General features: G+C 43.4%; 1 protein-coding gene across 2 annotated transcripts in view; it reads right to left on the bottom strand.

Annotated features, from left to right (window-relative positions):
- Positions 1 to 25,114, bottom strand: part of LOC115226176 (vacuolar protein sorting-associated protein 53 homolog) — a 39,742-nt gene that overhangs the window by 7,810 nt on the left and 6,818 nt on the right. Inside the window, exons 3-16 of one of the 2 annotated variants that reach the window (XM_029797175.2) lie at positions 23,907 to 24,060; positions 21,716 to 21,831; positions 20,700 to 20,819; positions 18,688 to 18,766; positions 18,031 to 18,174; positions 15,423 to 15,565; positions 11,799 to 11,937; positions 10,345 to 10,467; positions 8,295 to 8,389; positions 6,501 to 6,743; positions 6,059 to 6,295; positions 3,532 to 3,610; positions 1,911 to 2,059; positions 699 to 768 (exon numbers count right to left, since the gene is read on the bottom strand). In XM_029797175.2, the coding sequence (XP_029653035.1) occupies positions 699 to 768; positions 1,911 to 2,059; positions 3,532 to 3,610; positions 6,059 to 6,295; positions 6,501 to 6,743; positions 8,295 to 8,389; positions 10,345 to 10,467; positions 11,799 to 11,937; positions 15,423 to 15,565; positions 18,031 to 18,174; positions 18,688 to 18,766; positions 20,700 to 20,819; positions 21,716 to 21,831; positions 23,907 to 24,060 (1,891 nt within the window). The remainder of the gene's footprint in view (positions 1 to 698; positions 769 to 1,910; positions 2,060 to 3,531; positions 3,611 to 6,058; positions 6,296 to 6,500; positions 6,744 to 8,294; positions 8,390 to 10,344; positions 10,468 to 11,798; positions 11,938 to 15,422; positions 15,566 to 18,030; positions 18,175 to 18,687; positions 18,767 to 20,699; positions 20,820 to 21,715; positions 21,832 to 23,906; positions 24,061 to 25,114) is intronic. The other variant, XM_036514953.1, reaches the window with a different exon arrangement.

Below are 25,114 nucleotides of genomic sequence, written 5' to 3'. Positions count from 1 at the left end.
GCCATTTTGAAATATGGCGCGAATTGGCAATATGACGTAATGTCTTTGCCAAGGAATTATCATTTTCGTTTTTTCCCATTGGTTAATATAACTGCTCATATAAAGATTCTAAAAGTTTCGTAAAGAATATTTGTCATGGATTTTGATTCTTTTTAGTCAAGTTGAGCAGTTTTAAAAACCTTGGAAAAAAAACGAAAATGATAATTCTTCGGCAAAGACATTATGTCATATTGCCAAAGCTTTCTCTTAGGTTATATTATTTTATAAGGATTTTTTCTGAGTAAGGGAGAATATAATGATTAACGTCACTTATACTTAAGTGTTATTATTATATCTAAAACCCTAACTACAGTATATAACGTCATAGAGACATACACACATGAAATGCTATGAATATTAATGACATGTATGTATGTCTCTATGACGTTATATACTGTAGTTAGGGTTTTAGGTATAATGATAACACTTAAGTATAAGTGACGTTAATCATTATATTCTCCCTTACTCAGAAAAAATCCTTATAAAATAATATAACCTAAGAGAAAGCTTAAGGTAGAATAAGCAAAACCGCCATAGGAAATTCTCAAGAACACAACTCACAGCCCAGTCCAGGAATTGAACTCACTACCTCATGATTGGGAGCCCAACGCACAAACCACGGCACCATGCACCTTCACACAATGCCTTTAAATACTCACCTGTTCAGCTGCCACGGTACTGACTGGTTTACAACGGTACATATGTGTAATAAATTTTGGAATGAAAGTGCTGAAAAGACAAGAGACAGAGGTAAATGTTAGTATGTAATTGTACCTGTGTTTGGGTTTGTAGAAGTCATCATCATCACCCCCATCACCAACACCATCCTCTGACATGGTTGAACAACCAATCTCAATCAGTCAGGATTCACTGTACAGTCAACTTCCTCATCCAATCCTGGTCCCTAATGCGGTCGTTCTATTCAGTTTTTCGATCACTGATGTCTGTAATTTCCCCTTGTGGAGGCGCAATGGCCCGGTGGTTAGGGCAGCAGACTCGCGGTTGTAGGATTGCGGTTTCGATTCCCAGACCGGGCGTTGTGAGTGTTTATTGAGCGAAAACACCTAAAAGCTCCACGAGGCTCCGGCAGGGGATGGTGGTGATCCCTGCCATACTCTTTCACCACAACTTTCTCACACTCTTACTTCCTGTTTCTGTTGTACCTGTATTTCAAAGGGCCGGCCTTGTCACTCTCTGTGTCACGCTGAATATCCCCGAGAACTACGTTAAGGGTACACGTGTCTGTGGAGTGCTCAGCCACTTACACGTTAATTTCACGAGCAGGCTGTTCCGTTGATCGGATCAACTGGAACCCTCGTCGTCGTAACCGACGGAGTGCTTCCATCCAATTTCCCCTTATACTCACTTTCTTGTACCTTGAGAGTTCCCTCACATAACTTGTTACCACCATCTTAATCCTCTTTCCACTTTCTCTGACCCACCCTTATATCATGTAAAGTAGTCAGGTATCTCTTCTACAGCAAGACACCTGTTTCCGTCCCTCTAGCGTACTTTAGCCTCTCAACAGCTGTTTGAGGGATTTTCCTGAATCACCATTTCACCTTCAACAATGACACGCAAATTCATGCTGTAAAACACACACACACACACACACACATTATGTTGTAAAACACACACTCACAAACATACTGTAAAACACACACACACACACATTATGCTGTAAAACACACACACACACACACACACAACAAAATTAACCGGTCTTATCTCTTGCAGTCTGTACCAGAAGATTACTGCTATTTCTTTTATGGTAATTAAATGTATAGAATTAACTTTTATTCTCCTTTTTCCTCACTTTAGGGGTTAATAGACAAAAGAAAAGCAAAAAAGCAAAATGAAGAGTAACTCACTTAGCAAATTTTACACAAAACTGTGTGAAGTACTTGCGAGATGACGCAAGGTTGTCCCGGATAATTGGCAGGTTCTGTTTCAGGTGAGACGTAATAGCAGTGACATAGCCACTCTGGTCTCCCACGGTCTCAACAGTTGACCAAGACATCTGAAATAAAAGTGTAGCACAAAGAAAATATAAATCTAGATTAATAGAACAATAATAATAGTTTCAAATTTAATATAAAAAATTCTAATTTACAGACCTATGCGCCAAACTTTTGGCCAAGTAAAAACGTATTGCAAACTAAATAGAACTTTGGCCTTAGGAGTGGCTGTGTGGTAAGTAGCTTGCTTACCAACCACATGGTTCAGGGTTCATTCCCACTGTGTGACACCTTGGGCAACTGTCTTCTACTATAGCCCCGGCCTGACCAAAGCCTTGCGAGTGGATTTGGTAGACAGAAACTGAAAGAAGCCTGTCGTATATATGTATATATATATAATATATATATATATATATATATATATATGTGACCGCATGTGTACCGTTGGCGATTTTTTATCCTCCGTCTTCCCTTCTTTTCCTATGTTTCTGATGAAGAGCTCTGCTCGAAACATTAAACCCTCCTTCTTTCCTTAGCGTCCAATAATATTATACTTGTTCCACGTCCTCGCGTTGTTGTGTTTTCTCTTTGTGTTTTCATGTTTGGATTAACTATATATATATATATATATATATATATGTGTGTGTATATATATATGTATATGTATATGGGTATATGTATATGTATATGGGTATATGTATATATATATATATATATATATATATATATATGTGTGTATGTGTGTATTTGTCCCCCCAACATCGCTTGACAACCGATGCTGGTGTGTTTACGTCCCCGTAACTTAGCGGTTCGGCAAAAGAGACCGATAGAATAAGTACTAGGCTTACAAAGAATAAGTCCTGGGGTCAATTTGCTCGACTAAAGGCGGTGCTCCAGCATGGCTACAGTCAAATGACTGAAACAAGTAAAAGAGTTTTAATATAAAAATTCAAATTTCCAGACCTATGTTCCAAACCGTTGGCCATGACTGTACATACACACACACAATACATTGTGTAATACTCATTACTCATTCTCATTTACTTGTTTCAGTCATTTGACTGTGGCCATGCTGGAGCACCGCCTTTAGTCGAGCAAATCGACCCCAGGACTTATTCTTTGTAATCCTAGTACTTATTCTATCGGTCTCTTTTGCCAAATGCTGAGTTACGGGGACATAAACACACCAGCATCGGTTGTCAAGCGATGTTGGTGGGGACAAACACAACACACACATATATATATATATATATATATATGCAACGGGCTTCTTTCAGTTTCCGTCTACCAAATCCACTCACAAGGCTTTGGTCGGCCCGAGGCTATAGTAGAAGACACTTGCCCAAGGTGCCATGCAGTGGGACTGAACCCGGAACCATGTGGTTCGTAAGCAAGCTACTTACCACACAGCCACTCCTACGCGTAAATGAGTTCAGGAATTTAGCAACAGTCCCCTTTAGTACTGTAGCTTTCACCCGCTTCCGTTCCTTTTCTGTCTAAAGTAATGTGTGATGGCAGAGCCCTATTATATTACCTTGCTCATGGCTGTCAGGGCAGGTTCACAGGCAGAATCGAGGTCCTGTACCAGGAGCTGTATGCAGTTGGAGATGACACTGGCAAAAGAGACGAGTAAGAGAAATAAACATCATTGTCATTATCTTCAAAACCGACACCACTACCAACACTACCACCACTCTCATACCACCACCACCACTACCACTACTCTCATAAAATCACATCATACCACACCACCACCACCACCACCACCCTCATAAGATCACATCACTGCCACTACTAACACCATAACTTCCCATTGCCATCACCACCAACACCACTCCCATACCACCACTCTCATATCACATCATACCACCACTCTCATACATCACATCATACCACCACCACCACCACACCACTCTCATAACATCACATCATACCACTCTCATAACATCACATCATACCACCATTACCACCACCACTCTCATATCACATCATACCACTCTCATACATCACATCATACCACCACACCACCACCACCACTCTCATAACATCACATCATACCACCACCACCACTACCACCACTCTCATGACATCACATCATACCACTCTCATACATCACATCATACCACCACTCTCATGACATCACATCATACACCACCACCACCACCACCACTCTCATACATCACATCATACCACCACCATCACCATTCGCATATCACCTCATACCATCACCACCACTCTCATACCACCACCACCACTCTCATACCACCACCACACCACTCTCATAACATCACATCATACCACCACCACCACCACACCACTCTCATAACATCACATCATACCACCACTCTCATATCACATCATACCACTCTCATAACATTACATCATACCATCACCATCACCATTCGCATATCACCTCATACCATCACCACCACTCTCATATCACATCATACCACCACACCACCACCACCACACCACCACCACTCTCATACCACCACCACTACCACTCTCATAACATCACATCATACCATCACAACTACCACCACTCTCATAACATCACATCATACCATCACCACCACTCTCATAACATCACATCATACCACCACCACACCACTCTCATAACATCACATCATACCACCACCATCACCATTCGCATAATATCACCTCATACCATCACCACCACTCTCATACCACCACCACTACCACTACTCTCATAACATCACCTCATACCACCACCACTACCACTCTCATAACATCACATCATACCACCATCACCACCACCACTCTCATAACATCACATCATACCACCACCACCACCACTCTCATAACATCACATCATACCATCACCATCACCATTCGCATATCACCTCATACCATCACCACCACTCTCATAACATCACATCATACCACCACCACTACCACTACTCTCATAACATCACATCATACCACCACCACCACCACCACCACCACCCTCATAAGATCACATCACTGCCACTACTAACACCATAACTTCCCATTGCCATCACCACCAACACCACTCCCATACCACCACTCTCATAACATTACATCATACCATCACCACTACCACCACTCTCATAACATCACATCATACCACCACTACCACCACTCTCATAACATTACATCATACCATCACAACTACCACCACTCTCATAACATCACATCATACCACCACTACCACCACTCTCATGACATCACATCATACCATCACCACTACCACCACTCTCATGACATCACATCATACCACCACTACCACCACTCTCATGACATCACCACTACCATCACTCTCATGACATCACCACTACCATCACTCTCATGACATCACATCATACCACCACCACCACCACTCTCATAACATCACATCATACCACCACTCTCATATCACATCATACCACCATTACCACCACCACTCTCATAACATCACATCATACCACCATCACCACCACCACTCTCATAACATCACATCATACCACCACCATCACCATTCGCATAATATCACCTCATACCACCATCACCACCACTCTCATAACATCACATCATACCACCACCACCACTACCACTACTCTCATACATCACCTCATACCACCACCACCACTACCACTACTCTCATAAAATCACATCATACCACCACCACACCACCACTCTCATAACATCACATCATACCACCACCACTACACTACTCTCATAACATCACATCATACCATCACCACCACCACTCTCATATCACATCATACCACTCTCATAACATCACATCATACCACTCTCATAACATCACATCATACCACCACCACCACTACCACTACTCTCATAACATCACATCATACCACACCACCACCACCACCACTCTCATAACATCACATCATACCACCACCACCACCACTCTCATAACATCACATCATACCACCACCACTACCACTACTCTCATAACATCACATCATACCACCACCACCACCACTACCACTACTCTCATAACATCACATCATACCACCACCACTACCACTACTCTCATAACATCACCTCATACTACCACCACCACTCATACTCACTTATGGAAAAGATCCTGCTCTGCGTTGAGATCAATGTGAATAGCAAGCGCCGGGTCAACTTTCTCTTTCAGTTTGCTCTCCAGCTGCTGTGTGGTCTCCATACAGTACTCGGCTGTACAGAGGATGCTGCATGCCCTGCACTGCTCTTCCTCGGTGAACTTAGCCACCTCTCCTTCCTTTAGAATACTCTGGATCAAACCCGATGCTGAGCTGAGGTTGGCAGACTGGGAGCTCATTCTGAAAGTAAGAAAAGAAACAGGTGTTAAGGTCTGACAAAAAAGCTACGGGGCATGGAACTACAAAGAATAAGTCCCGGGGTCGATTTGCTCGACTAAAGGCGGTGCTCCAGCATGGCTGCAGTCAAATGACTGAAACAAGTAAAATAGTAAAAGACGGCTGACCAAGCAACTGTAATAAAGAAATAGACTCCACTCATACTCACTTTGGTAGGTTGTTGAGTAGAACTCGGTGAGCGTACTCCTTCAAATACTTCTGGAATGTTTTGGTGAGGTCAAGCATTGGTTGGCCTGTGCTTAGTTGCGAACACTGCACCATGCACTTCTTGTAGAAGACAAACAGATCGGCGCAGCTCGGCAGAACGTTGCTACCTTCCTCTCCTTCGACACGAAGACTTCCGTGTTGGCGGAAATCCTCTATGAAACGGCAGATCAACTCGGCAAGGTTCCTGAAAGTATAATGGAAACAAAAAACAGTGGTAGTAGTAGTGGTGGTGGTGGTGGTGGTAGTAGTAGTGGTTGTGGTGGTGGTGTTAGTATTAGTGGTTGTGGTGGTGGTGGTAGTAGTGGTTGTGGTGGTGGTAGTAGAAGTGGTTGTGGTGGTGGTAGTAGAAGTGGTTGTGGTGGTGGTGTTAGTATTAGTGGTTGTGGTGGTGGTAGTAGTAGTGGTGTGGTGGTGGTGGTGGTAGTAGTAGTGGTGGTGTGGTAGTAGTAGTAGTGTTGTGGTGGTGGTGTTAGTATTAGTGGTTGTGGTGGTGGTGGTAGTAGTGGTTGTGGTGGTGGTAGTAGAAGTGGTTGTGGTGGTGGTAGTAGAAGTGGTTGTGGTGGTGGTAGTAGTAGTGGTTGTGGTGGTGGTAGTAGTAGTGGTTGTGGTGGTGGTGGTAGTAGTAGTGGTGGTGGTGGTAGTAGTGGTTGTGGTGGTGGTAGTAGTAGTAGTTGTGGTGGTGGTAGTAGTGATGGTTGTGGTGGTGGTGGTAGTAGTAGTGCCTCTGAAAGAAGGTCACTCACAAAGACACCCCAACAGATCAAGGGCAAGATAAAACCCTTCAGCGCTTTAGCTCCTCATTTAAGAGAAGGTAACTCTATACGGACCCTGCATCTCGATATCTACTGGGCACATGGCACTTGTATCAGACCAACATAAGTTTGAAGGACGAGAGAGTGGGACAGACTCTGCACAAATCATTATTGTTTCCAGGTCTACACTGATGTGGAGTAATAGTACCCGCTAGGATACTGGTTATGGTTTAATTAGCACGTCATGGAATTACCTCAAGAAGAAGGTCACTTGCAAACACCCAAATGGACCCAGGGCAGGTAACACTCTCCAACTCTTTCGCTCCACATCCTGGATCCTCATAATTGCTGGGCTTGTAACACTAGTTGCACCAGACCAGTGGTTGTGGTGGGCTAGAGACATGTAACACAGACACTAAAGACATGTAACACAGAGGCTAGTGACATGTAACATAAGGGCTAGAGACATGTAACACAGTAGCTAGAGAAATGTAACACAGACATTAAAGACATGTAACATAGAGGCTAGTGACATGTAACACAGGAACTAGAGAAATGTAACACAGACACTAAAGACATGTAACACAGAGGATAGTGACATGTAACATAAGGGCTAGAGACATGTAACACAGGAGCTAGAGAAATGTAACACAGGAGCTAGAGACATGTAACACAGAGGCTAGTGACATGTAACATAAGGGCTAGAGACATGAAACACAGTAGCTAGAGAAATGTAACACAGAGGCTAGAGACATGTAAAGCGGGCTAGAGGAATGTAACACATAGGTTAAAGACATGTAACACAGAGGCTAGAGACATGTGACATAGGGTCTATAGACATGTAGCATAGGGGCTATAGACAAGTAATACCAGAGCTAGATGTGACATTGTGGCAAGAATCATGTAACACTTGGGTTAGACACTTGCGGCACAGCGTTTAGACCCACCTGACACACCACACAAAACAACAGCAATATATATACCTGTCTTGGGATTCTATATAAATATTCAGATGTTGCTCAAAGCATTTGGAGATGATTCCATCGAAGGGTGAGACTGGAGGTTTGGGTCCAAGAACCTGTTGATTGAAGAATCGGTCCCTAATTAACATTGTTGAAATTACAGTAGAGAGAAGAGCATGTACAGACATTTTTTTTGGATTAATAAATAAAAGGAAATGTACTCAATACAAAATGTAAAGTATATCTTTATATATAAAAGTCAAGTTGTGTGTCTGTCTCCTACGATTTAGATTCCTAACTACTCCCACATTTTGCGGTGCAGTTTAACCAAAACCGGGTATCTTATAGTCGTGATTCATATTGAGCCCTTCTGGGTATTAGCGCGTGTCTACGATGAGTCTACGATTTAAAAAAAAATTTACCATAATTTTTTTTCCATTTTAATGCATTTTTTAATGCATATAAGGGAAGTAACTCTCTAAAAATGTCTACGATGAGTCAACAATTTAAAAAAAATTTACCATAATTTTTTTCCCATTTTTAATACATTTTTTGCTATTTTTTGGCTATAACTCTCTAAAAATGCTTATATAGTTATTTCCCTTACAAACCCGAGCAACGCTGGGCGATACTGCTAGTTTAATTATATGGGGCTGGTGATTCCCATTGCTTGCTTACTCAGTGTGATGCTTTGATGTGATGACAAAAATCAGATTTGAATTCAGCAGTTGTACATGCATAGTTGATCCAAACACGAACAAAGAGAAAATACAACAACGCGAGGACGTGGAACAAGTATAGTATTATTGGACGCTCAGGAAGGAAGGGAAGAAGGAGGGTTTAACGTTTCGAGCAGAGCTCTTCGTCAGAAACATAGGAAAAGGAAAGGTCCAAGGAAGAGAATATATATAAATACATAAATATACATATATATACATATATGTATGTATATATATATATATATATATATATATATATAATATATATATATATACATATATATACACACATATATATACATATATTTACATATATATATACATATATTTATATATATATATACATATATTTATATATATGCATATACTTATATATATATATATCATCATCATCATTTAGCACCCGCCTTCCATGCTAGCATGGGTTGGACGGTTCAACTGCGGTCTGGGAAGCCAGAAGGCTGCACCAGGATCCAGTCTGATCTGGCAGTGTTTCTACAGCTTGATGCCCTTCCTAACGCCAACCACTCCGTGAGCGTAGTGGGTGCTTTTTACAGGTGCCAGGCGAGGCTGGCAACGGCCACGGTTGGATTGGTGCATTTTACGAGCCACCGGCACGGAAGCCAGTCAAGGCGGCACTGGCTTCAGCCAATTATAATAGACAGAAAAATGTGACTAGATATATGTGTATGTGTGTGAATGTGTGTGAGTGTTTATTGAAGGTTAAAAACTTCACAAACCGTTACTCAGAGTTTCCCATAACCAGCTACAAGGCAGATGATCAGAAGGACAATCAATAAACTCTCTCTTTTACTCGTTTCAGTCATTTGACTGCGGCCATGCTGGAGCACCGCCTTTAGTCGAGCAAATCGACCCCGGGACTTATTCTTTGTAAGCCCAGTACTTATTCTATCGGCTTCTTTTTTGCTGAACCGCTAGGTTACAGGGACCTAAACACACCAGCATCGGTTGTCAAGCAATGCTAGGGGGACAAACACAGACACACACACATACATATATATATATATATATATATATATATATATATATATATATTTACATATATATACATATATACTACAGGCTTCCTTCAGTTTCCGTCTACCAAATCCACTCACAAGGCATTGGTTGGCCGGGGCTATAGTAGAAGACACTTGCCCAAGGTGCCACGCAGTGGGACTGAACCCGGAAGCATGTGGTTGGTAAACAAGCTACTTACCACACAGCCACTCCTGCGCCTAAACTGTTTCCAATGATTGGTAACGAGGATGGGGGGAGAAGAAAAGGGGAGGAGGAAGAAGAGAAGTAGAGAAGGAAGGAAGGATGGAAGGAAGATAGATTGGTGTACTGACCTTTGGTTCCTCAACAGATTCTGCGTTCTCGTTTTCAAATGGGTTGGAAGGTTCATAAGGGCTACTGGCTTCTTCAAAAGGATTTGTAGGGGACATCACTGGGGTTATTGCAACTTTGGTTGGCTGCAAAGATAAATATCATCCAATTAACAACAAACTTTGAAGGAATGAGGTTAATTAAACACTTTATATATATACACACACACATACACACATACAGATCATCATCATCATCATCATCATCATCATCGTTTAACGTCCGTTTTCCATGCTAGCATGGGTTGGACAGTTCAACTGGGGTCTGGGAAGCCAGGAGGCTGCGCCAGGCCCAGTCGGATCTGGCAGTGTTTCTACAGCTAGATGCCTTTCCTAACGCCAACCACCACGTGAGTGTAGTGGGTGCTTTTACATGCCACCGGCACAGGTGCCAGACGAGGCTGGCTACGGCCATGATCAGATGGTGCTTTTTATGTGCCACTGGCACGGGGGCCAGGCGAGGCTGGCAACGGCCACAATCGGATGGTGCTTTTTATATGCCACCAGCACTGGTATCACAGCTACAATTTCCATTGATGTTGATCGATTTCGATTTTGATTCTGATTCTCACTTGCCTCAACAGGTCTTCACAAGTAGAGTTTTGTGTCCTAAGAAGGAAAGGTATGCATAAGTGGACTGGCTACATCCCAGGTAGAGGCCATGGGCTATCTCATGCATGATAGATAAAAAGCAGAAAAGGATAAATTTCCTATATGATTTGTACTTTGTGTTCAACATCTGTTTCATTAGGCATAGGAGTGGCTGTGTGGTAAGTAGCTTGCTTACCAACTACAAGGCTCACGGTTCAGTCCCACTGCGTGGCATCTTGGGCAAGTGTCTTCCGCTATAGCCTCGGCCCGACCAAAGCCTTATGAGTGGATTTGGTAGACAGAAACTGAAAGAAGCCCGTCGTATATATATATATATATATATATATATATATATATATATGTGTGTGGTGTGTGTGTGTGTGTATGTGTGTGTATGTTTGTGTCTGTGTTTGTCCCCCTAGCATTGCTTGACAACCGATGCTGGTGTGTTTATGTCCCCGTAACTTAGCAGTTTGGCAAAAGAGACCGATAGAATAAGTACTGGGCTTACAAAGAATAAGTCCCGGGGTCAATTTGCTCGACTAAAGGCTGTGCTCCAGCATGGCCGCAGTCAAATGACAGAAAGAAGTAAAAGAGTAAAGAGTATATATATTTAACCCAAACATATATATATATATATATGTCCCCGTCACTTAGCGGTTCGGCAAAAGAGACCGATAGAATAAGTACTGGGCTTACAAAAGAATAAGCCCCGGTGTCGATTTGCTCGACTAAAGGCGTTGCTCCAGCGTGGCCGCAGTCAAATGACTAAAACAAGTAAAAGAGTAAAAGAGTAAGTAATCAAAGAGAGATAATTTAATAAATACCAAGTTTTCTTGGAGTGTGATGCCGGTGAAACGTTTGGCGATTAAGGATTCAAAATTGCTTGTTCTTTGAATAGCAAATAGGAGTAATTTGACGTCTATCTCCGTGGCACGCTTAGCCATTATCTTGGATAATTCTCTCCTGGAATGGAGAAAGTTTAAGTAGAGTTAAGGAGGGAAAGAAGAGATGAAGGATGGGAAGATAGGTGGGAGAGAAGAATAGAAAGAAGGGAGGAAGAAAAGGATGGAAAATATGAAGAAAGGAAGGAAGAAAGGAAGAGTGAAAGAAGCAGGGGAAAAGAGATGAAAAAGGAAAGGAGAAAAGATGGTGTCTGAAGAAAGTAAGGAAAGAAATACAGAATGTAAGGAGAAGAAAAACGAAAGGAAGGAAGAAGGAAATAGAGGGAGTGAAGGGAACGAGGAAGGGAAATGAAAGAAATAAGTGGGGAAAAGAGAAGAAAGAAAGAAGAATGAAGAAGGAAAGAAAGAAAGAATTGAAGTACAAAGAAAAAGGAAAAAGGAAGAAAGGAAATAAAGGGGAAAAGAAGGATAGAAGAAAGGGAAGAAAAGCATGAAGAAAATGAAGAAGGAAAGAAGAAAAGAAAAGGAGAAAGAAAAGAAGGTACAGAGGAGGTGGAGAAATGAAAGAAAGTAGGAAGGAAAGAATGCAAGCAAAAGGAGGAGGAAATAAAAATGAAGGAAGGAAGAAAGAAAGAACAAGGAAGGAAGGAAAGTAGGAAAGAAATTAAAATAACTAATGATTAGGAAGAAAGAAAAAGCGAAGGAAAAAGAAAAACAGAATAAAAATTGAAGGAAAAAATAAGGAATGAAGGGAAGGAGGAAAGAATGGAAAGACAGAAGGATGAAAAATGAAAATAAATGAATGAAAGAAAATAATGAAGGAAGGAAGTAAAAGGAAGGAAAGAAAGAATGCAAGCAAAATTGAAGAAAAATTAAAGGGAAAAATATGAAGGGAATGAGGAAGGAAAGAAGAAAAGGAGAAAGAAAAGAAGGTACAGAGGAGGGGGAGAAATGAAAGAATTCAAGCAAAAGGAGGAGGAAATAAAAATGAAGGAAGGAAGAAAGAAAGAACAAGGAAGGAAGGAAAGTAGGAAAGAAATTAAAATAACTAATGATTAGGAAGAAAGAAAAAGCGAAGGAAAAAGAAAAACAATAAAAATTGAAGGAAAAAATAAGGAATGAAGGGAAGGAGGAAAGAATAGAAAGACAGAAGGATGAAAGATTAAAATAAATGAATGAAAGAAAAGAATGAAGGAAGGAAGGAAAAGGAAGGAAAGAAAGAAAGAATGCAAGCAAAATTGAAGAAAAATTAAAGGGAAAAATAAGGAATGAAGGGAAGGAGGAAAGAATGGAAAGACAGAAGGATGAAAGATTGAAATAAATGAATGAAAGAAAAGAATGAAGGAAGGAAGTAAAAGGAAGGAAAGAAAGAAAGAATGCAAGCAAAATTGAAGAAAAATTAAAGGGAAAAATATGAAAATACATAAAATGATTAACAAGAAAGAAAAGAATGAAGAAAAGAAAGAAGGAAGGAGGAAGAAAAATTTAAATAAATAAATAAAATAAGACTGTGTGGTAAGTAGCTTGCTAACCAACCACATGGTCCCGGGTTCAGTCCCACTGCGTGGCACCTTGGGCAAGTGTCTTCTGCTATAGCCCCGGACCGACCAATGCCTTGTGAGTGGATTTGGTAGACGGAAACTGAAAGAGGCCCGTCGTATGTATGTATATATATATAAGCGTGTGTGTATATGTTTGTGTGTCTGTGTTTGTCCCCCTAGCATTGCTTGACAACCGATGCTGGTGTGTTTACGTCCCCATCACTTAGCGGTTCGGCAAAAGAGACCGATAGAATAAGTACTGGGCTTACAAAGAATAAGTCCCGGGGTCGATTTGCTCGACTAAAGGCGGTGCTCCAGCATGGCCGCAGTCAAATGACTGAAACATGTAAAAGAGTAAAAGACTCATTTGTTTTTTGTTGTTTGTTTTTTTGTTTGAAAAAGAAAAAGATCAGCTGAAGCAATTTTACTGACCATTATCCAGAAAAGGGTCATTGGATTGATTGATCGATGAAATCATTTGCAGATATGCTCTATAAGCATTTTATCTGATATGCTTATAGTTCTGCCACCTCACTGCCGTAACAACAACAACAACACAACAGCAAGTGGAGGTACAATGGCCCAATGGTTAGGGCAGCGGACTCGCGGTCGGAGAATCGCGGTTTCGATTCCGAGACCAGGCGCTGTGTGTGTTTATTGAGTGAACACCTAAAGCTCCACGAGGCTCCTGCAGGGGATGGTGGCGACACCTGTTGTTCCCTTTCGCTCCAACTTTCTCTCACTCTTTCTTCCTATTTCTTGTCCCCGACTTCCTACGCAACCGCTGAGCCTGGATGCACATTCGTCCATCCGTCGATGCTCTCGGTGTCGGGGGTTGACCTGCTTCCTCTTCTGCGGGTCTTACGAATAGCAAAGGACCACGTTTCGGACTTCTCCCAAGAGGACAAAGACCGCTTCGCTCAACAGCAACAGCAGTGGAGGCGCAATGGCCCAGTGGTTACGGCAGCGGACTCGCGGATCGCGGTTTCAATTCTCAGATCAGGTGCTGTGTGTGTTTATTGAGCGAAAACACCTAAGCTCCACGAGGCTCCGGCAGGGTGTGGTGGCGACCCCTGTTGTACTCTTTTGCCCCAACTTTCTCTCAACCTTTCTTCCTGTTTCTTGTCCCCAACTTCCTATGCAACCGCTGAGACTGGATGCGCATTCATCCATCCGTCAATGCTCTCGGTGTCGGGGGGTTGACCTGCTTTCTCTTCTGCGGGTCTTACAAATAGCAAAGGACCACATTTCGGACTTCTCCCACTACTTGCAAGCTCTGGGAAGAAGACAGCTTCGCTCAACAAACGCAACCGCTGAGCCTGGATGCGCATCCATCCATCCGTCGATGCTCTCGGTGAGTCAGGGGGTTGACCTGCTTTCTCTTCTGCGGGTCTTACGAATAGCAAAGGACCACGTTTCGGACTTCTCCCACTACTTGCAAGCTCTGGGAAGAAGACAGCTTCGCTCAACAAACGCAACCGCTGAGCCTGGATGCGCATCCATCCATCCGTCGATGCTCTCGGTGAGTCAGGGGGTTGACCTGCTTTCTCTTCTGCGGGTCTTACAAATAGCAAAGGACCACGTTTCGGACTTCTCCCACTACTTGCAAGCTCTGGGAAGAAGACAGCTTCGCTCAACAAACGCAACCGCTGAGCCTGGATGCGCATCCATCCATCCGTCGATGCTCTCGGTGAGTCAGGGGGTTGACCTGCTTTCTCTTCTGCGGGTCTTACGAATAGCAAAGGACCACGTTTCGGACTTCTCCCACTACTTGCAAGCTCTGGGAAGAAGACAGCTTCGCTCAACAAACGCAACCGCTGAGCCTGGATGCGCATCCATCCATCCGTCGATGCTCTCGGTGTCGGGGGGTTGACCTGGTTTCTCTTCTGCGGGTCTTACGAATAGCAAAGGACCACGATTCGGACTTCTCCCACTACGGACGAAGACCGCTTTGCTCATCAAACAAACAAACAGCAACAACAACAATGCTTAGAGACACACTTACCTAGTTATTTCACAAAACTCGATACATATGCGTTCACTGATTTCCCATTCCACAGGGAAGATGTGTCCAAATTTCTCTTCAAAACTGACCAACGTACGTTTGATCCACGCATAACGTCTATCAATTTTATCCAACCATGCAACCTGTGAACAGACAAACAGACAGACAAAGATGACGCGCAATATCTCAGTAGTGGACAGCACAGATTTCTACTTTGGGGCGAGAGTTTTACAGTAGGCCTCCAAGGTTGAGTCTGAGGCCATGTGGGAAGATGAATGGAGGCATAACATGGCAATTACTAGTGATCACTCCAAACACCAGGATGTTGACCGGATGTTTGATTTTTATCACTCACAGTACATGTCCTCAGATTGACACCCAAACACTCTGAAATGTTCATACTGGAGCTTCCGGCGCAAATGCCAAGTGGTACAGCATGTCATTTCTGAATTGCATCATGGTACTGTTTCTCTCACAGACAGTGCCCAACTGACCCTACAATACCGTGTAGTTGACAAAATCAAAAACAAACAATGCGCATACATGAAATTAAGAATATAAAATGGTGCCGATTTACCCATTGCACCCTGTATGTATATATGCATGTGTGCATGTCTATATTTCTTTATTGCCCACAAGGGGCTAAACATAGATGGGACAAACAAAGACAGACAAAGGGATTAAGTCGATTACATCGACCTCAGTGTGTAACCGGTACTTTATTTATCGACACCAAAAGGATGAAAGGCAAAGTTGACCTCGGCGGAATTTGGACTCAGAACCTAACGGCAGACGAAATACCTATTTCTTTATTGCCCACAAGGGGCTAAACATAGAGGGGACAAACATGGACAGACAAAGGGATTAAGTCGATTACATCGACCTCAGTGCGTAACCGGTACTTTATTTATCGACACCAAAAGGATGAAAGGCAAAGTTGACCTCGGCGGAATTTGGACTCAGAACCTAACGGCAGACGAAATACCTATTTCTTTATTGCCCACAAGGGGCTAAATATAGAGAGGACAAACAAGGACAGACAAATACGGCTACGCATTTCGCCCGGCGTGCTAACGATTCTGCCAGCTCTATGCCAAACTGTCCAACCCATGCCAGCATGGAAAATGGACATGAACCCTTTAGGGTTTGCATTATTCTGCCAAAATTAATACCTTTTTATCCACATTGCTTTGAACTAATCAGGCATTATCTTGTAGCTATGAGATTTTGATGAGGTCATCATCATCATCATCATCGTTTAACGTTCACTTTCCATGCTAGCATGGGTTGGACAATTTGACTGAGGTCTGGCAAACCAGATGGTTGCACCAGACTCCAATCTGATCTGGCAGAGTTTCTACAGCTGGAGGCCCTTCCTAATGCTAACCACTCAGAGTGTGTAGTGGGTGCTTTTACATGCCACTGGCATGAGGGCCAGTCAGGCGGTACTGGCAACGACCATGCTCAAATGGTGCTTTTTTTTATGTGCCACCTGCACAGGAGTCAGTCCAGCAGCACTGGCAATGACCTCGCTCGAATGTTTTTTCATGTGCCACCAGCACAGGTGCCAGTAAGGTGACGCAGGTAACGATCACGCTCGAATGGTGATTTTTACGTGCCACCAGCATGGAGGCCAGCTTGTTGCTCTGGCAATGATCACGCTTGGATGGTGCTCTTAGCGTTCCACTAACACGGATGCCAGTCATCAAATTTGATTTCGATTTCACTTGTCTCAACAAGTCTTCGCAAGCAGAGTTTAGTGTCCAATGAAGGAAAGGTACGCATAAGTGGGCTGGTTACACCCCTGGAGATGTTAATTTTTAAAACGATATTGTAGGGTTGGTGTGAGAGACCAGATCTGGCCAGCTTGAACATAAAACAGGCAGAATACTTTTGGCCGGATATGACCAGTTTGACCCTTTAGTGTTCAGCTTAATCTGTTAAATGTAATACTTTTTTCACTCAAATTGTTTAGGAGTGGCTGTGTGGTAAGTAGCTTGCTAACCAACCACATGGTTCCGGGTTCAGTCCCACTGCGTGGCATCTTGGGCAAGTGACTTCTGCTATAGCCTCGGGCCGACCAAAGCCTTGTGAGTGGATTTGGTAGACGGAAACTGAAAGAAGCCTGTCGTATATATGTATATATATATGTGTGTGTGTGTGCGTGTTTGTGTGTCTGTGTTTGTCCCCCTAGCATTCCTTGACAACCGATGCTGGTGTACTTACGTCCCCATCACTTAGCGGTTTGGCAAAAGAGACCGATAGAATAAGTACTGGGCTTACAAAGAATTAGTCCCAGGGTCGATTTGCTCAACTAAAGGCGGTGCTCCAGCATGGCTGCAGTCAGCGGTTCGGCAAAAAGAGATCGATAGAATAAGTACTGGGCTTACAAAGAATAAGTCCCGGGGTCGATTTGCTCGATTAAATGCGGTGCTCCAGCATGGCCGCAGTCAAATGACTGAAACAAGTAAAAGAGTGAACGAGTAAATGAGTAAACAAAAAAGGTGGACACATAACTTATTGCAAACTATAACCCCTCTACCTATCCAAACGAAACCGTTGGCCCTATAAATCAAAAGACAATGGAGAGATCATATTCTGTACTCACGTCTTGGTCCTCTGCAAAGAGTACCGTGTACTCGGAGAGTTGCAGCTTGACAAACCATCCAAGAATGTCACGTTTTACCTTCGGGTCAAGCACATTGACCACCAAACATGCTTCAGCCAGCTGCTTCAGGTTGCTGGGGCCATACTGGAATGATAAGTAAATACATAGTGATGGTGATGATGATGATGATATTGGTTTCACATATTGGCACCAGGCCGGCAATTTCAGGGTAGAGTTAAACTGACTACGTGGACCCCAGTGTTTAAATGGTACTTATTTTATTGACCCCTGAAAGGATGAAAGGCAAAGTTAACCCTGGCAGAACTTGACCTCAGAACGTAAAGATAGACGAAATACCTATTTGTTTATTACCCACAAGGGACTAAACATAGAGGGGACAAACATGGACAGACAAAGGGATTAAGTCGATTACATCGACCCCAGTGCGTAACTGGTACTTAATTTATCGACCCCGAAAGGATGAAAGGCAAAGTCGACCTCGGTGGAAATTTGAACTCAGAACGTAGCGGCAGACGAAATACGGCTACGCATTTCGCCCGGCGTGCTAACGTTTCTGCCAGCCCGCTGCCTTGGTATGTCTTCAGTTTTTAAAGGTTATATGTAACTACACACACAGACACACACACTAAACATTACCTTTGCAGCAGGACCTTGGAAAGATTCCTCAAAGTCAGCAGTGATCTGTGTTCCAAGTTCAGCCTGTATTTGTTTCACCCTGCAAAAAAAATCAAGATACACATATACTCTTTTACTTGTTTCAGTCATTTGACTGCGGCCATGCTGGAGCACCGCCTTTTTAGTCGAGCAAATCGACCCCAGGACTTATTCTTTGTAAGCCCAGTACTTATTCTATCGGTCTCTTTTTGCCGAACCGCTAAGTGACGGGGACATAAACACACCAGCATCGGTTGTCAAGCAATGCTTGGGGGACAAACCCAGACACACACATACATATATACGACAGGCTTCTTTCAGTTTCCGTCTACCAAATCCACTCACAAGGCTTTGGTCGGCCCGAGGCTATAGAAGAAGAGACTTGCCCAAGGTGCCACGCAGTGGGACTGAACCCGGAACCATGTGGTTGGTTAGCAAGCTACTTACCACACAGTCACTTCTACGCCTATTTATATACATATATACGACGGGCTTCTTTCAATTTCAGTCTACCAAATCCACTCACAAGGCATTGGTCGGCCCGGGGCTATAGCAGAAGACACTTGCCCAAGATCCCACGCAGTGGGACTGAACCCGGAACCATGTGGTTGGTTAGCAAGCTACTTACCACACGGCCACTCCTGTACATACATATGCATGTGTATATAAAGATGATTATATATCCTGGTACTCTATCGTTTATGATGACAAGGGTTCAACTTGACCTGATCGAGGGAACAGCCAATTGGAGAAATTAATGTGAAAGTGGCTGAGCGCTCCACAGACACGAATAAGTCCTCAGGGAGATTCAGTGTGACACAGAATGTGACAAAGCCTTTGAACTACACACTGTGATACCAGTGCCGGTGGCACATAAGAGAACAATCCGAACCTGGCCGTTGCCAGCGCCGCCCCGACTGGCCTCCGTGCCGGCGGCACGTAAAAAGGCATCATCCGATTGTGGTCGTTGCCAGCCTCGTCCGGCCCCCGTGCCGGCGGCACATAAAAAAGCATCATCCGATTGTAGCCGTTGCCAGCCTCGTCTGGCCCCCGTGCCGGTGTCACGTAAAAACCACCATCTGACTGTTGCCGTTTGCCAGCTTCGTCTGGCACCTGTGCTGGTGGCACGTAAAAAGCACTCACTACACTCATGGAGTGGTTGGCGTTAGGAAGGGCATCCAGTTTTCTCTACAGAAAAAAATTCCATCAAGAAATGTGGCAGCATATTAAAATATTAAAAACTTCATCCTATATTAGTAGTAGAAGGGCATCTAGAAACCATGCTAGAACAGACAATGGTGCCTGGCGTGGCCCCTGGCCTTACGGGCTCCTGTCAACTATCCAACCCATGCCAGCATAGAAAATGGATGTTAAATCACGATGATGATACACGATGGGCTTTTACCAGCCTTCATCTTTGAAATATCCACTCACAAAGCCAATCGTGGCCGATGCCAGCGTCGCCTCGACTGGCTTCCGTGCCGGTGACACGTAAAAAGCACCATCCGAATCGTGGCCGAAGCCAGTGCCGCCTCGACTGGCTTCCGTGCCGGTGGCACGTAAAATGCACCAATCCGACCGTGGCCGTTGCCAGCCTCGCCTGGCACCTGTGCAGGTGGCACGTAAAAAGCACCCACTACACTCTCGGAGTGGTTGGCGTTAGGAAGGGCATCCAGCTGTAGAAACATTGCCAGATCAGACTGGAGCCTGGTGCAGCCTTCTGGCTTTCCAGATCCCCGGTCGAACCGTCCAACCCATGCTAGCATGGAGAACGGACGTTAAACGATGATGATGATGATGATGGTGATGAAGGCCCTGGTCCTTCAAGGCTTGCAGCAGATTTAAAAATATAAATAACTAAAAAAAACAAAAAAACTCAGAACTTCTTTAATCTTGCAGGTCTGCTGGATCAGAGATGACCGAGGGCTAAACAACAACAACAACATCAATGACAAAACAAAGACAGGAAGCAAATTGTAATAATTGTAACTTACTTATCGGAGAGCTGCTTGATCTGAGGAATGGCCATGTAACGGTCAAAGTGCTCCAAGACGTTGAGAACACCTTGTAGGAGGTTTGCCACTTCGAGGTACTGACGGCGGCGAGTCAGAGTTCTGTAAAAAGAAGATGTGGAGTGTGAGTGTGAGTGAGGGCTGAGTATGTGGAGAGAAAGAAGGAAGTGTGTGAATGTTATTTTACTAAATTCTTTGTTATATTTAAAATAATTGAAAGAAATACAGAACATCTCAACAGAAATATGGTAACAAAAGGGTTGAAATGTATAATAGAGAAACAATTCTTAACCCTTTTGATACCAACCTGGTTGAAACCGGCTTTGGCTCTGTAGTACAAACTGTGGGACTCTGTAAAGTGGCTGGCATTAGAAATGCCACCCAGTTGTAGAAACCATGCCAAAGCAAACGAAATTGAGCCCAGGCAGCCCTCAAGCTGGTCAGCTTCTGTCAAGCTGTCGTTAAATGATGATGATGATGATGGATATAATCTGCAGCGGGAGTATTAAGTCTGACCCTTCTGATGGTGTAAAGCACTCATGACGGTGCCGCATAAACGTTCCCATGTGGCAACATGTAAAAGTGCCCGTGCGGCAACGTGTAAAAACACCCATGTGGCATCATGTAAAAAGGTCCATGTGGCAACATGCAAAAGTGTCCATGTGGCAACATGTAAAAGTGCACATGTGGTAAGATGTAAAAGTTCCCATGTGTCAACATGTAAAATCGACCATTTGGCAACATGTAAAAGTATCCTATGTGGCATCATGCAAAAGCGCCTGTGCGGTGTCACGCAAAAGCGCCCAGCACACAGTGAATTGGTTGGTGCTAGGAAGGGCATCCAGTCATAGAAACCATGCCAAATCAGACTGGAGTCTGGTGGAGCTCCCCAGCTTTGGCCACACCAACCGACCCATGGGCAACGGTCATTAAATGATGATGATGATGATGACATGTAGAAACGATAAACTGATATGGTGATAACATTTATGACTTACGTAAGACTATCAACACCCCCTACCAACATATGTAAGTGGTTGAGGGTGATGATTGAACTTGTAAGGTGTCTCTTTGCATGATCCAGCTGCTTGATATCACGGGTAATCTCCTTCACCTGGGTGTAACAATCAGAAAACAGCATGTTTGTAGATTAACTATATACAAATACACACACACAAACACACATACATGGATGTACACACACACACACAAACACACATACATGGATGTACACACACACACATATACAGGCAGTGAGCTGGCAGACACGTTAGCACGCCGGGCGAAATGTTTAGCGGTATTTCGTCTGCGTTACGTTCTGAGTTCAAATTCCGCCGAGGTCAACTTTGCCTTTCATCCTTTCGGGGTCGATAAATAAAGTACCAGTTTTGCACTGGGGTCGATATAATCGACTCAATCCCTTCATCTGTCCTTGTTTGTCCCCTCTATGTTTAGCCCCTTGTGGGTAGTAAAGAAATACATATACAGGGTATGATGGGTAAATTGTTACCATTTTATATTTTTTATTTCGCACATGCGCATTGTTTGTTTTTGATTTTGTCGACTACACAGTATCGTAGGGTCAGTTGGGCACTGTCTTTGAAAAAAAAACAGTATTATGACACAATTCACTCTGCCAGAAATTTGGAAACGATGTGCTGTGCTGCTTGGCATTCACGCTGGAAGCTTCAATATGAACACTTCAGAATGCTTGGCTATCAATCTGAGGACAGTGCAGAGGATTTGGAAAGAGTTGGATGAGTCCAATGGTGATTACGAAGGTATGGCAGCTCAGAAAACTCACTCTGATTGTTCTAAGAAAAGAACCCCTGAATCTGTTGGTGAGATCCAGGCCAAGTCAATCAGGTCTATGGGAGTGTATGAGTTTCTTACCAGGCAGGTAGCACATGAAGACAGTCAATATCCCTCAATTAAGGTGAGAAAGGACTAATTTCAAGGACAAGAGGAAAGACCGTGCTACAAAGTTTCTGAAGTATCCCCTCCAACCAAAACATGCTTTGGTTTTTCTCAGATGAGAAAAATTTCTGTCAGGATCACATGGTGAACACAGAACAACCGCTGGCTTGCAGTGTCCCCAAAACATGCACCAAGAGTGATATAAAAATCAAACATCCAGTCAACATCATGGTGTTTGGAATGATCACTAGTGATGGCGATGTTATGCTTCTATTCATCTTCCCACACAGCCTCAGACTCAACACGGAGGCCTACATCAAATGACTGGAGGAGGTAGTGCTGCCCTGGGTCAAGAAGGTGGCTGCTGGGAGACCCTATGTCTGGCAACAGGACTCTGCACCATGCCATACAAGCAGGAGGACCCAGTCGTGGCTGTCAGACAATTTCTGCGACCACATCACCCCTAACATCTGGCCACCTAACTCTCCAGACTGCAACCCCTTGGTTATTATGTGTGGGGTGTAGTTGAACGAGAGACCAACAAAACCCCTTGTAACACCAAAGATGAACTGAAGGCAAAGACTATGGCAGCATTCACCAACTTAAACAAGACCATCCGTAAGAGTTGCTGGAGATTCCAAAATTGTCTGAAGGCCATGGTTGAAGCCAATGGCGATTTTATTGAATAAATTTACTCTTTAGTATTTGAAGATATTTTTATGCAATTTTGGTAAATTTTGGCACGGGAGTGGCTGTGTAGTAAGTAGCTTGCTAACCAACTACATGGTTCCGGGTTCAGTCCCACTGCGTGGCATCTTGGGCAAGTGTCTTCTACTATAGCCCTGGGCCGACAATGCCTTGTGAGTGGATTTGGTAGACGGAAACTGAAAGAAGCATGTCATATATATGTATATATATATATATATATATATATATGTATGTGTGTATATATGTATGTATGTATGTATGTGTGTGTGTTTGTGTTTGTCCCCCTAGCATTGCTTGACAACCGATGCTGGTGTGTTTACGTCCCCGTCACTTAGCGGTTCGGCAAAAGAGACCGATAGAATAAGTACTGGGCTTACAAACGAATAAGCCCCGGGGTCGATTTGCTCGACTGAAGGCGGTGCTCCAGCATGGCCGCAGTCAAAATGACTGAAACAAATAAAAGAGTATCAAAGCAGGACCATCTTTTGCCTCCATCCTCCATCCTCCACCCCTCCTCATTCTCTTTGCCTTGACCCCCTCATCACCAAACGGTTTGGCACTTACCATTTCTTCAGATTTCTCTGCTTTATCCTTTATGTCTTTGATCTTGGAGAAAAGTTCTTGAATTGCTTTCTGAGCCTCTTCAAGAGCTTGCCGCCCATTTTCTCCAACATTGGTTTGACCCCGGACCACTGTACCAATTTCTTCGTCAAGTTTCCTACACAAATGAGAGAAAGCGATGTTTAGGAGAGGGAACGGAGAAAAATAAATTAAAATATTACGAAAATGATCATAAAAAGTGATTATAAAAAGGTTTCAGTCATTTGACTGCGGCCATGCTGGAGCACGCCTTTAGTCAAACAAATCGATCCCAGGACTTATTCTTTGTAAGCCTAGTACTTATTCGATCGGTTTCTTTTGCCGAACTGCTAAGTTACGGGGACATAAACACACCACCATCGGTTGTCAAGCGATGTTGAGGGGACAAAGACAAACACATAAACACAGACACACACACACATATATATATACATATATATATATACATATACATACATATATATATATATTTATGTTCAATTTGAAAACTCCACCAGAATGGGAGAAAGCGCTAATATGTGATATATGATATAAGTTATATGATGTATAAAAACATGTAATATACAAATAAATATCTGTAAATATAAAACCATCAGAATTTCTGAGTACCTCATTTCTTCTTATATAAAATACTTGTACGTCATCGCCAAACTTTCTAATATATATATATATATATGTTTCTGTCGCTAATAATTAATTTTTAATGAGCCAGCAGGTTATTTGTGATAAGTGTTTGAAAACATATCTGGCCCCTGTGCCGGTGGCATGTGAAAGCAGCATTTGAGCTAGGTCGTTGCCAGTGCCACCTGACTGGCACATAAAAAGCACCATTTGAGCGAGGTTGTTGCCAGTGCCGTCTGACTGGCCCCGTGCTGGTGGCACATAAAAAGCACCATTTAAGCGAGTTCATTGTCAGTGCCGCCTGACTGGCACATAAAAAGCACCATTTGAGCGAAGTCGTTGCCAGTGCCGCCTGACTGGCCCCGTGCCAGTGGCACATAAAAAGCAGCATTTGAGCGAGGTCGTTGCCAGTGCCGCCTGACTGGCCCCGTGCTGGTGGCACATAAAAAGCACCATTTGAGCGAGGTCGTTGCCAGTGCCCCCTGACTGGCCCCGTAGCGGTGGCACATAAAAAGCACCATTGAGCGAGGTCGTTGCCCATCCCGCCTGAC

This window comes from Octopus sinensis, linkage group LG29, assembly GCF_006345805.1.
Source record: "Octopus sinensis linkage group LG29, ASM634580v1, whole genome shotgun sequence".
Classification (NCBI taxonomy): domain Eukaryota; kingdom Metazoa; phylum Mollusca; class Cephalopoda; order Octopoda; family Octopodidae; genus Octopus; species Octopus sinensis.
The sequence above is the reverse complement of the archived record's forward strand: the minus strand, read 5'-3'. Positions and strand labels throughout refer to the sequence as shown.